Consider the following 13,770-nt stretch of genomic DNA (forward strand, 5'->3'; position numbering starts at 1 on the left):
TAAGGGGGGTGAAAAAAAAATCATACAACTTGACTTAATACTGATCATTTCTAGCTTGTTGCACTTAACTGACTGAAAAGCAGAAATGCATCAGACAGGTAAACAAGAGAAGGCTGTTTCTTTTAATTTATCTTACTGTTAGTAAATGAAAACTCTATTACAGCTTAAGGGCTGAGTTCCAGCTTCAGGTAAATGCATGTAAAACACTGCACACATACCTTAAAAATACTAGCTTTTTCTTGCTCATAAGCTCTACACACATGCTTTAAATATACAATGATTACTTGTACATTTAAAGCTGAAATTAAATTCAGCACAATTCTCAAAAGGAGCAGCACCTCTGCTGAAAAAGTTTGGTTATGGTACTGCTCATTCCCTTACCTCTTATATATTTTGCTCAAGGACTGCAATAACTAAGCTTTCACCAAACCAAGCAGAAGTTAAAGCCAAGACATTCATTCAAAAAGCCAAAATTAAAATTCTCCATACATCAAAATGTATATTTATATACATTTATTTACATATATATATATTTATATATAAGTGTATATATGTATATATGTATATATGTATATATGTATATATGACTATATATATATATGTATATATATAGTCAGCAGTTCCTATGAAGGACTTTTTACTTCAGAAAACATTTGTCTGTCAAATTCTGGATGTTTATACCAACTGAGGAGATGCTGAATGAAAAAACAGAAAAATAACAGCAAGTAAACTGTTCTTATGGATATTAAATTTTGCTATTTAAAAAAAAAAAAAATCTAAGTTCATCCCGAAAAGAAAAATTAAAAAATATTTTTAAATTCTGAAATCAAAGTTATTCCTTGCAATTCCACTCCATGTATTTTTAGAGCAGTGAAAAATGGGCCACGATTATTTCAACTCGACACTAGTAGATAAAAATAAGCTATGCTGCACAGCTTATTTGTACTCACTACTGATCAGTCTTATTTGGCATGCTGTAATAGTACAGATCATGCAAAACATGAGCAGAACATTTTCCTGACCTTGATTTCAAAGGCACTAAAATAAGGTGGCCACTTTGCTTATCAATGCAGAAATCAGGCTCCAAAGTGCTGAGTTTTCCTTGGAGTGGCACCATCTCAGGAATCTGCTACTCCAGTAAATCAACAATGGGAACTCACACAGTAAGTACTAGTGAAGGTTTTGTACCTTTATCTTTCTGAACCCTGACACTTCTTACTATAAAACAACCACTTAGCCATAAAAGTTTTACTGGTTTATTCAGGTTTTTCCAAGTAGAATTACTAACAAGTACAAGCAAAATACAAACTCCTGCATTGTACAAGACAGACGTCAGCTGAAAGTAAGTGAGGATGACTGGTATAACTAACCGCATGATAGACAAAAAGAACTAACTTTTCAGTAAAGCACTGTATACTCCTGCTCCTGTTGAAGCCCAAGAAAAGTAGCAAGAACCATGTATATCCATTCCTTCATAAGTGCAGAGAAGTAACACTGCACAGAGACTGGAACACTGAACTTTTAAGACAAGAGAAATGCCTGACAAGGGACAGCCCCATGACATTTATAACCAAAACACTATTTCAACCAATCAAAATATTCTTAGCAAGCAAGCCGTGGGCAGAAAACTTTATAAGCGCAGTTTACTTGGATGATCATAGGTTGAAGTGTGTATTTCACTGCATAAGGGAAATTTAAAAAGAGGGATATAAATGTCCAAGTGTCAAAATAAGAACACATTCTGTTAGGCACCAAAAGAAAAGCAGTTGCAGACACATTAAAACTAGCATTCTAGTGGACAGAACTCCAACAGGTCACAGGGAGGTCAGCTTTGAAGGAGAAATACAAATGAAATATAAACACGGTATTGTGGAAACCAGACAAATCTCCCATAGCTTTGTCCAGCCAGCACTAATCTAGACATCAGCTGTGGTGTGTAATCTAAACAAAGGGATTGGTCGTTTCATACATCTGGAAGCTGTCATACTTTGGAGTCTCCTAATAGTTATGTGTAAGTGAAACATTCACTTTTGTGTAACAGCTTTTGCAACTGTTGTGTGGTCAAGAACTGTTATGTGCACACTATCTAACACTACTACTTTCTGTAGAGTACACAGATGTTTAGTAACAGGGCTCTGATGAACTCTTCTCATACTAAAAAAAGAAAACAAAAACACACATACACACACACACACACAAAAAAAAAAAAAAAAAGAAAAGAAAATAAATGGGAGTCAGGGTGAGGTGATGGATCTTCCCTTAATGCATTCTCTGCTGAAAGCAAGTTTAAGTACTCATAACTTTTTCACTTCACTGTCTGAACACAGCATCTGCTGAAGAGCAATGAGAAAGGAAGGTCTGTTCTCCACAAAAAAAAAAAAAAAAGACAAACAAACAAAAACCAATGACAGTCTATTTAGCAGGTAATGGAAGATAGTTGTAGACCAGCAAACCATTCATCCATACCAGTACTTCAAGAGAGGTTTAGATGAGCTTTGAGAAAAAACTGCCTACTGTGAAGACAGTCAAATAGTAGAACAGGCTCATCAGTGTTCAAGCACTATTTGGACAACGTCTTCAAAAACACACCTTAACTTTTGGCTGGCCCTGAAGAGCTGAGGTAGTTGGACTTGATCTCTGCCCAAATGAAGTGCTCTGTTCTGTTCTACAGTATCTCTGAAGTGCACCACAGCTACAGCAGCAAAGCTCTACAGCTGAACCTGCTCTACTGCTTACCTACATTCCCCTTGTTCCAGCTCAGCTGCAGTGGCATGGTGAACAACATGAAAATAATGCGGCTTTCAACTATTCTATTTCATTCCAACATGTCTGCATGGAAATCACCAAGCTCTCCAGAACCACAGAAATTACTCTCACCCTGTTCATTACCGGCAAAATGACAGGGAGCAAGAAGTCACTCAAAGCTCAAGAGAAAGGAAGTGAGGAATGGTGCAGGTGAGGCACTGCACTGTTCAAATACAAATCTCAACAGAAAAGTGAATGGATTCTTCCAAACAAGGATCTACAGGGCACATTCTGGCATATTAGCTGCAGCCTGTTACTTTTGGAAAGAATAACAATGATGCATTTTCTAGAGTCCTGAGTAAATTAAAGGTCTTTGAAGTTTAAAAGGCGAAAGCACCAATGTGACCTTGCAGTTACAACCCAGGTGGTTTCCAAGATTTACAGAAGAGGGCTCTCCTCTTGCACTTCCTCGAAGAGGCAGAGCAAGAGCCCTCTGTTAGTTCCCTGGGGCTGAGTAAACCTTAGCACAGCTTCTGTCATGCTAGCTTCTGTCAGTGTGTTCACTGAGTTCAGGATTTTTCCCTTCACCTTCTTCTTGATGACACAAAAATAGCCACGTGCAATACCTTCATTAAAACAAAGACAAAAATATTTTAAAAACTGTAGCTAGCTTCTTTTTTGGTTGTGATGTATAAGCCTTCCAACAATGGGCACCAGCAGTGATGTGGAAGTGTAGTCAAGATGGAACTTGACAGAGAGCCTCAGTGATTTTTATTTCAACAACAGTTGTTTTAAAGACAACAATCATACAACCATGTAATTAAAATCTTCAAATGTCTTTTCTCAACACAACTCAATATACACAAACACAGCAAGTTCACTCCACAGGAATATAATGCCCACTGTCCTGCTGTATTTACCCATAAGCATCATATTAAGCTTAAATACTAGAATTTGATGTTAATCTTCAAAACAGAAGTATGGATTGAAGAACAACTTCATTTTGGCCAGTAAACTTCCAAAAAAGCATATACATATTCTTCAAATGCATATACAACTATTCTTCAACTGTCATATGGAAACACCGCTACTATTTTTGCATTTGAGAAACCATATAGTACAATCACAGAACCATTAAATTTAATGATTAAGACCTCTGAGATCATCTAGTCGAACTGTCAGCCCACCAGCACCACATCCTCTAGCAATGACCCTCAGTTCCACATCCACACCATTTTTGAACACCTCCACGGAAGGTGAGTGCAATAACTTCCAGGGCAGCCTCTTCCAATACCTCATCACTCCAGAGAAGAAACGTTTCCTAATACTCACCCTGAACCTCCTCTATAGCACAACTCCAGGCCACTACCTCTCATCCTGTCACTACTTACCTGAGAGAAGAGGCTGACCCCCACCTCACTACAATTCAAATGAAACAGTTAACTTGGAAATTTCTGAGTAAATATCTTTCACTGAACCCTTACACACCCTAACTGACATATAACACTATGCGACAGAATTCAGAGATCAGCAATGTCTTATGTCACATGGGTCCATATGAAACAAAAGGATTGGGTTATGTGACAGGAATCATAGAATCATAGAATCATAGAATCACCACGGTTGGAAAAGACCTTCAAGATCATCCAGTCCAACCATTCACCTATTCCCAGTAGCTCCCACTAAACCATGTCCCTCAACACAACATCCAGCCTTTCCTTGAACACCCCCAGGCTCGGTGACTCCACCACCTCCCTGGGCAGTCCATTCCAGTGCCTGACCACCCTTTCTGAAAAGTAATACTTCCTCATGTCCAGCCTGAATCTCCCCTGCCGTAGCTTGAAGCCATTCCCTCTGGTCTTATCACTAATGACACGAGAGAAGAGGCCGACCCCCAGCTCACTACAACCTCCCTTCAGGAAGTTATAGAGAGCAATGAGGTCTCCCCTGAGCCACCTCTTCTCCAGGCTGAACATTCCCAGCTCCTTCAGCCTCTCCTCATATGGCCTGTGTTCCAGACCCCTCACCAGCTTTGTTGCCCTCCTTTGAACACGTTCCAGGGCCTCAATATCTTGCAGTGAGGGGTCCAAAACATCTCCAGACTTACACATAGCCAACCAAAATCCTGCCTAAATTCACAGCGAAGTAACTGTTGCAGTGACAAGAAGGCAAGTACATCTAAACAACACTCCTCTGCTGCTGCAAATGAGTGTACATGTGTAAGGAAGATCTGACTTACAATTGACTGGGTCAATTCTGCTTACTACATTAACGCAAATGTTACTTCAGCCCACTCACATAAATTTGCCTCTTTGAAACAACAAATCCTCAAGGATCCATTCCTCTACTACTCCTTTTTGTTTCTCCAGATAATCCTGGTCTAAAGTTAACTGATGTCTTAGGCAGAACTTAAGAATAACTTTCTTCTCCACCCACATTTGGTTTTGCTGGGTTAAACAAAATGATAACTGACAGAAATACACTGATTCCTTCATCACTTGCATACTTCCCTCTTCTTCATCTAATTCTTACATTCCATGTGCAGAGTACTGTATTTTAAGACAAGTCAGTCACAAACAGAACAGTAGTCAGTTGTTATTTTCCCCTTTAGAGTGAAAGAAAACAATTTTACACATAGTTCAAAACTTCACTTTCATCAGTCTACACATTTGGTGCTAATTCACTTACAATAACTATACACTTTATTTATTTTTAACTATACACAAGCATCAGTGCTGAAACTTCTCCATGACCACTGTGGCATTTCCTCTTCCCTGCAGACTGTAACAGTTTTCCTATGTCTGCTTGTACAACCCACTCTCTTGCTTCCAACTGGCTGGAAGAAAGGGCACTTCATGTTAGACCTTAGTTAGTTTTGCAAAGAGGACTAGCACACACAAAATTACTTTAGGGGGAAAATGTTCAACTGAGCTACAGCCAGCATAAAATAAAAACTGCAGAAAGCAAGGAAGGAAGGAAAGAACACCATGATCTTTGACCTTTCAACGAAGGAAAAGGAATTTTAAAAGTGAGAAAAATCCCAAGTCAATGGTGGTATAAATTGAAGTATCAAGGAACAACATGAAAGTATCTCTCCTGTTGGAGCTGTTCCAATCATTGTCATTCAAGATACTCAGTAGCAAAATTTCAGTCTCAACAAAATCTTCTCAGGAGTTACAAAACTACCTTCTTTCAGAAGCAGATGCGGTAAATTTACACGTGTGACTGCTGTTCACACACCAGGCTCTGAGAGTTCTTACTAAAGTGGTAGTGGAAAACATAACCAGTTATGGGCATGATTTCTTTTCCATCCAGAACACTTCCTAGTTATGAATGGATGTTTCTAAAACCACGTCTGTGTCAAACAAAATTCAGTCTTAAAGGAGATCAATGCAAAGCCCTTTTTGTTCTCTCAAGGGTGTAAGATGTATAAAGATGCTAAACAGTTTCTGCAACTGCCTTATGCATGGACACCCACACACAGCAGTTCAACCAAACCTGAAAGACTGTAGCTAACAGAACTGGCACTTAAAAGCCAGTCCAGGATTTGTTTGCTAAAGAAACTAAAATGAGCATCCTACAACAGCATTGGGGATGACAGACCTACCAATGAGAGCAAGGTATGTGGCCCAACCAAGGGTGCCAGAAACAGATTACAAGACAGGATCATAGACTGAGAGCATACTGTGGGACATAGAGTAATAAATGAACTGCTCTGTACAGCAGCCAGAGCAGAATTGACTTTTTAAAAATAAAACAAAATAAAATAAAGCTACTCTGCAACACTTAGTGCCAAGAAAGAATTTCAGCGGAAATCTGAAATCCTGTTACTTTGGTATCAGTAAGAACACAGAAGGCCAAGAGTGTTCGCACAAATTCTGAAAGACTAATACAAGAAAACTGAAGAAATAATGTTTTGGAGATCTGTGATGCTTCTTCTCTATTTGAAAGTTTGCCTAGGAGATGCATTTCTGAACTACTTATGTAAATATGTCAGCCATAATAGTTTCAGGCCCTGACTACGAAACATTTATCTTAGAATGTGGATGGTCTTAAAACTTGTTCAAGTTTCACTTTCCTGTTTTTAATTGTGTTGCAGTTTTAGAGCAAACATTTACTTCTAGCAAACTTCAGTGCCTCATTATGTTCCACCTGCATGGTATTCAGAAATGCACCATATAAAATCAGCCTCTTTACGAAAATACTGACCATTTATTCAGCAGTAATAGCTGTTTAAAAAAAAAACAAAAAAAAAAACACACCTTCAGTAGCAATTCAAAACTCCTTTCATTGCAATTATTACTTGAAATGTATTTCAAGTAATACACCACATTTGCCCAACATTGCCCAATTCATTCAAACTCTTTTTAAACAAAAGGTAAAGACAACAGTGAGGTCGCTATTTTTAGTTAAAAGTGCAATTAAGCCACTGCTACTATTAAAAGAAAAACTGATCTAAGGGCTGCCTTAGTACAATAACTTCAAGGGGGAGTAACACAACTACAAGCTCAAGGTGTGAGGACTGCGCGTCCTGAGCTCAGAAAAGTGAGTTTAGTCATTGCTCTCCAATCCTTCAATGGAAGAAGAGCGTTTTCCATATCACTCCCTCTGTACCTTTCCCATTTCAAATTCTCACTACATACTTCTGCCTGCAGTTTCTGTGTCTAAACATTCAATTGCTATTCATTAGGTTTATTTGTGTAATACCCCTGTTCATGACCAGAACTGTTATAGAACCTCCACAGCTTAGCAAGACTTCTCGTGTTGGCGGTCACAGTGCTAGAACAGGAAGCTTGTAAGCTAAATTAAACACAGAATGACTAATGTCAATTGTAATAAGCTTGCCTTTTTGTGCAGTTGAGAAATTAAGTAAGTAGTAAGTTTCTAAACTTTACTTAAGTTTTAATATTACATTATTTAATTCTCACATGAAAACTAAACTCAAATTACACAGGTCAATTTTGTACAACCAGCTGCCTAATGAGTTCACTTCGGCCATAAGAACCTCAGAAATAAATTTCAGCTCATTTTTACTTATTTATTTATTTACAAGGGACTCCCTTCTCCCAACCCTGAAAATAATGAAGATACCAGTGCACTAGCTGAACTAAGTGGCTATTACGGAGAACGTATTTCTTCATTGACAACTGCACTTTTGCTGCTGGACCAGTCCTGTAGTGCTGCCAGCAAGCAGTTTCTTGCTACTAAACTACTGGGAAAAGCAAGTGGCATTAAGATGGGATTGTCCTTCCTCATAATAGAACCCACAGCATACCACAACGAAGCACAGTGGGTGGGACTGTGATCAAGTAGTATCTACCAAACACTTAAATGAAAGCAGAGGCGGAAAGAACATGACCAAATAAAAATTAACCAAAAAAAGTTGTTTGCAATGTAACGGGGGCTTGCGGGACCTAGTGACTAGGACAACCCCTAAGTGTGCAAGAGAGGCTCTGGCAGTGCCTGCTGTTGCCACTGCTCAGAGCAGCAGTCTCACCATGCTTTTCTACCAAAAAGAAGTTCCGTCAGCTATACACCATTTCCATAATAGAAAACTGGCCGTGGGTTCACTGCCCATGAACTTGGGTCTGGCCCCACTGTGGTTGTCAGGTCAGGGATAGAGCCTGGCGCTGCACACCATCATTCATCCACAGGCTACACAGACCACTTCCAAAACAGCGCTTGGCTGTGTTTGGCTCAGCGCAGGGCTCTTCTACACACACTGAGCACTGTTTAGTAACGATTATTTATGCAGCTCTTCTCATTAACTTTTATAAGCCAAATTCTGCTGCGAGCGATTTTTACACAGACCCAGCGCAGCCGCCGCAGCCAGCGGGCTCCGCCTGCCGTTACCTCAGACCGGACGGCAGGAACCTGATGCTAAGTCAACAGCATTCCCCCGAAAGGAGACACGGCAGCGCGGGGCCGACCTCGGCACGGGTCACCACGGCTTCACGTCCTGACAAGGGTCACCGAACCGGGACCGCGGAGATGTGCCTGAAGGCAGCGTCACTTCGGCAGTCTGCCTTTAATATTTTTTTTTCCTTTCTACTTGTAGTTTTGCTGGGGTTTTTTTGTTTTGTTTTGTTTTACCTTGAGACAGCCGCTCCCCCCACGGCTGAACGCCGTCCAAGCTCCGGACCACACACAGCCGCCCGCGCCGCGCTCCTCGAATCCGACCCCTCCCCCCGCCCCGGGCGCACGCACTCCCAAGATGGCGGAGGGGCGCCGACGCCGGCGCGGACCCTCTCTCCCCCGCGAGAAGGCGGCAGCGCTGGCGTTCGCCGCGCTGCTGCACGCAAAGGAAACCCGCAGCCCTCCGCGCGGCTCCCCGTCCCGCTGCCCACCCGCACGACGGGAGCGGCCCGCCTCCCACCCTCCCCCCGCAGCGGGCGGGGAAGTGGTACGCGCCGCCCGGGGCCGACGCACTCCGCCCCAACCGCCGCGCGCGCGCTACCCGCTCAGCCTTCAGCCCCGCGCACGGCGGTGGGAAGGTTCGGGCCGGGAAGGGATGGGGGCCCCGCACTCACCTTCTACCCACAGCTCCTCCACGTTGGTCTCCAGGTTGGCCGCCCGTAGTCCCACCGCGAACGCGCCGAATATCAGCAGGCCGACCACCAGGAACTTGCCGCAGTTTTTCTGAATGTAGCAGCCCAGGTTAAAGAGCAGTCTCTGAAACTTCGCCCGCAGCCACAGCGGCGCTCTCCTCCCGGTAGCTCTCCCCTGCAAGGCAAGCGCGGTTCAGTCAGCGATGGACCCCACGGGCAGGGGCCCCTAGGCCCTTAGCTTTCGCCCCGCGGCCCTGACTGGCGCTGCCGTGGGGCGTGCAAGCCCCTTGCCCTGCGGAGTTACCGCTGGAGGCTCGGCGCGGGGTGCCGGCGGCAGCGCCGCGCAGTTGCACCCGATGCTGCTTTCCGCCGGCCCGAGCCGCGCTCCGGGACCCACGTGGTGGGCAACGCCACGGGATCAGGAACGGTTCGCTGCCAGTGCATGCAGCCGCAGTGCGAGCTGTTAGGGAGCGGAGCGACCATCCGCGCATTACGGGGTTTGTGAACGGAAGAGGGCAGCCACATGGGTTTATTTTTCCATTTCCCTCCGTACAAAACCCGGCGAGCTGCTCCCGGAACGCAGCGCCCCGAATCCGCGCCCCGTGCGCGCAGCTGAGGCCGGCCGGCTGTGCCGATGGGAGTCCCCGCCCGCAGGGAGAGAACGGCACGGGCTGCCTCCGCTCGGGGACCCCACTGCGGGGCAGTCGTGCTTCGGCCCCAAAATGCACGGCTGTGCTAGGGGCCAGCCGACAGCTCTCTACCCTGAGACGGCGGTAGCGAACCGCAGAGACAGAGCGGAAGGGAAAAGGCAGCACGGCCGTGGGGGGCCGCCCGGTGCAGCCACGCCGGGACGGGGGAAAGGAGGGCACTCTCTCCCACACTGAAGAGTCACAGCCGTCCCTCTCTTTTTTCCCAGCATTTTATTGGTGGCCGCTGCGCTCCCATCTCCTCCTTCCACCCCCACGAGAAAACACACCACCCCCTCCCCCGCCGCCAAACGCAGCGCCAGCGCCGAGCTCCGGAAAAAGAGGGAGAGAGTGAATGCACCTTTGCGATCTGCTCCAGGGCGAACGCCGCGTCGCAGTAGCTCGGCCGTTGCAGATACTCCCGGTCGTGCGCCGCGGCGCGCCGGGTCCCTCCGCTCCGCCGCCGCCGGCCGCCGGCACTCCTCGCCGCCCGAACGGGGTGGCCGCCGCCGCCCGCGGTGCTGCTGCCGCTCTCTGGCTCCGAGGCGTCAGCGGCCGAGGCCATGTTGCCGCCGCCGCTGCGGGCGGGACAAGCGAGCTGCGGCCGCGGCGGGGCCCGGGGGTCCGGGGGAGCGCCGGTGGCCCGTGGGGCGCGGCGGAGCGCGACGGGGGCGCGGGGGGCTGGCGGCGCTGCGGGCCGCGGACTGCTGCTGCGGGGGCTGCGGAGGCTGTTGCGGCGCGGCCGCCTCACGCGGGGCGCGGGGCGGCGGCTGCCGCCGCGGCCGCTCCGGCCGAGTCGCTCCCCGCGCCTCCCATTGCCACATCGCACCCCGAGGTGACGGCGGCCGCTCCCCGCGCCCAGCGGGCGCGACCCCCGGCGCCCCCCGGCTGCGGCCGCGCTGTCCTCTGCTCCCGTGGAAATCGCCTCCTCCTCCTTTCTCCTTCTGCTGAGGCCGCCGCTGCCTCCGGGAAGCCGCTGTCCGCGGCGGCGCTCAGCGTTGGTGGCGCGGCGGCGGCACGGCGGGCCCCGGCTGCTGCTGCTGCTGCTGCTGCTGCTGCTGCTGCTGCTGCTGCTGCTGCGCTGCCCGGCCGCGCCGCACCATCCTGCCTCAGCGGCGGGCAGCTCCTCGCGGGCCGCCGGGCCCGCCGCGTTCCGTGCTCGACCCCGCCGCGGCGGCGGGCGGGCGGCTGCCTGGTGCTCTTCCCCGGCGTGTGCGCGGCAGCGACGAGCTGCAGCCCCTCGGCTCCAGAGATGAGATGAAGAAGAAAAAAAGAACTCTCTCCATTTGGATAAAGAGGAGGAGGGGTGGAAGGGGGGGGAGTAAGAGAGGAGAGAGAGAGCGAGAGAGGGAGAGGGAGAAAAAAAAAAGAGCGGAGAGCCCGCCCCTGGGGCTGTCAGATGGCTTGGGTTTCTGCGAGGCGATTGGCTCGGGAAGGGCAGAAATTACTCAGCAAACATGACTATTATTAGCTGCTTAGCAACAGCTCACCAAAGTAGAGAGACCACCCAGGCAGGCAACTCTTGTGTGTGCATCTCCAGCTTCAGGGGGAGCCTTAAAGAGATCCAGCCTCTTTTGCATGCAATACTTCCATTAAGGAATGCCTCCCCCCCCCTTTTTCTCCGTTTTCTTTTCATGAATGTTTTTTCTTTCCCCCCCTCTAGCGCCCCCCCACCCCCACCTCCCTTTCTTTTTCCCGGTCCAGGATGCTGCAGACCAATGCAGAGAACTTTCTTGCCACCACCTCAGAGAAGTATGTTTTTCTCTTTTAAATAAGAGAGGGGAAACGGGGGGGAAGGTAGAATTAAACGATTTCTAAAGCCCTTAAAAGAAAATCCTTTTAGAGGCACCTTGGCCTCGCGCTGCAACAAATGCTGGGAGGTCTGCGCTGGATTCCCAGGCTCACAGCAATAATGACAGGGTGGTGGATGCTGCGGTGGAAAGTGCCAGATTCTTCTGCCTCCCTCCTCTTTAAACTAAAGAGGAGACGTCTTTCCCTGCGAGAAAATCGCTCCGTCCAGCTAGGAAAACACAATGAGAACTGAGCGCTTGCAGGAGTCAGAGCTGCACAGCAACTGCCTGCCCTAACTTAGGGCTCATTCTTTCACTGAAACCCTAGGAAAGCCACTTTTTAAATGGTTTTGGTATAAAACTCTGCAAAATGCCGCCTTCCTGGTCCTGCCGAGTGCTGCTCCAACTATAAGTGATTGTTTACTTTTTTTGGCACTGCTTCTCCCTGTCTCTGTTCATTGAGAATCAGCCATGAACTATGGCCACCCTCACCCCTCCCACGGCGGGCCCGGGGCTGTGGGGCGCTCCTCGGGTACTCACGGAGGGAAGTGAGGGGGTTAGAATCCTCCCCCCCTCGCTTTTCTCCCCCCTCCCCCCCCCAAAAAAAGGCATTGGGCACTAAACGTGGAGGTGGGCCCTGGCCGCTGGGGTTTCTCCCGCTGTGCCACTCAGGCCCCTTCTGCCCTGCTTCACGGCAGCGAGACATCGGGGCGGCTGCGGGCACTTCGCCCGTGCGGAGTTCCTTCCGCAGAGCTGTGCAAGAATCCCATCCGTGGGACCGCCGGCAGGAGATGCCTTTCCCTTCTCCCTCCTCCCTCTCCGTTTTTTCCCACATTTCCCGCAGTTTCCAGATCCCCGGGAGGAGAATCCGCGTGGTGCCAGGGGGAGCTGCTGCCCGCACTCCGACACTGCATGTGTGCGCGCACAAACGCGGAAGGAAGCAGCCTGGGGGCGGCGGACTGTCACCCTCGGGAGGCTGACACCACATTTGGGACCCCGCGGCCGCCCCCAACGCCGGTTTCGGCTGCGCCGCTCGCTGTGGGGCCAGGGGCAGTGATGGAGGGGCGGTGCGAAGCGCAGGGCTACGAATCCACAGTAGCCCCGGGCACCTCGAGCGCCAGAGTCCGGCCCGGGGACTCGAGTTTAACAGGCGCTGTCCTAATCTCCCCTCGCTCCCTGTGGTCTGGAGGGATTTTTATTTTCTATGCATACGCAAGAGGTGAATTACTACAGGGATCTAATTGGCCTTGTTTCTGCACTTTTTCTTTTTTTTTTTTCCCCCTTTGCGGAAGAAGTGTCAGTGTAAGAGTCTCCACGTGGGTGGTCAAGGCCGTGGCTGCCTCACGGCTGATGCCTGCGTGCTGCATTCCCCGCGATAAAGCCCTTCCCCACGGTAAATCTGTGATGCACGAGGCCCGCGGCGTGCAACTGCCCTCCGCGCCCACAGCTCTGTGTCCTCAAGCAACCGCAGGGATCTTGCGGGTCCTCACCCCGTGCCTGTGCTGAGCCAAGGACGTGGGCAGTAGGTGGTGAGCTCTCGTACCTGGCAACACGGCAGTGTACACCGGGGCTACCCACTTCGTGGTTCAGGCTTTGTCCTCTTCATTTCCGCCGCAGCACTGCACACTGCACTCCCTGCAGCCGGTGAGAACAAACCCGAAAGCTTGGGAGCAGGTAACACGCTGATTTAATTTTAACTCATTTGCCGGGCTGCCCTCCGCCTGCGGACACAGCACCTGGAGCGCCATGCTCCACCGTGGAGTGCTGTGGCACAGCATCTAGCTAGCTGCCTCAATACAAAATCAACACTGGGACGAGGCCCTGCCCTGCGGCCCTCACCGAGCATCCCCGTAATTTCTATCTCTAGCGGACTCCCCGCGCCGGATCTGCCACCGCAAGCCGGGCACTGCTTAGTCCTGCGCCCCACCCGCAGCCCCGGGCCGCCCGAAGGGCCCCGCGCGCGGACGGAGCCGGCGGCGCGAGGCGGCCCCATTGCCCCTC

General features: G+C 48.9%; 1 protein-coding gene across 2 annotated transcripts in view; it reads right to left on the bottom strand.

Annotated features, from left to right (window-relative positions):
• PTCH1 (patched 1) overlaps window positions 1-10,612 on the bottom strand; it is a 66,527-nt gene extending 55,915 nt beyond the window's left edge. Inside the window, exons 1-2 of one of the 2 annotated variants that reach the window (XM_048932134.1) lie at window positions 10,341-10,612; window positions 9,276-9,468 (exon numbers count right to left, since the gene is read on the bottom strand). In XM_048932134.1, the coding sequence (XP_048788091.1) occupies window positions 9,276-9,468; window positions 10,341-10,544 (397 nt within the window). In that variant the 5' untranslated portion in view covers window positions 10,545-10,612. Of the gene's footprint in view, window positions 1-8,838; window positions 9,030-9,275; window positions 9,469-10,340 lie in introns of those variants that run through there. The other variant, XM_048932135.1, reaches the window with a different exon arrangement.
• Between the last annotated feature and the right edge of the window lie 3,158 nt (window positions 10,613-13,770).

The sequence above is a fragment of the Lagopus muta genome, chromosome Z (assembly GCF_023343835.1).
Source record: "Lagopus muta isolate bLagMut1 chromosome Z, bLagMut1 primary, whole genome shotgun sequence".
NCBI lineage: Eukaryota > Metazoa > Chordata > Aves > Galliformes > Phasianidae > Lagopus > Lagopus muta.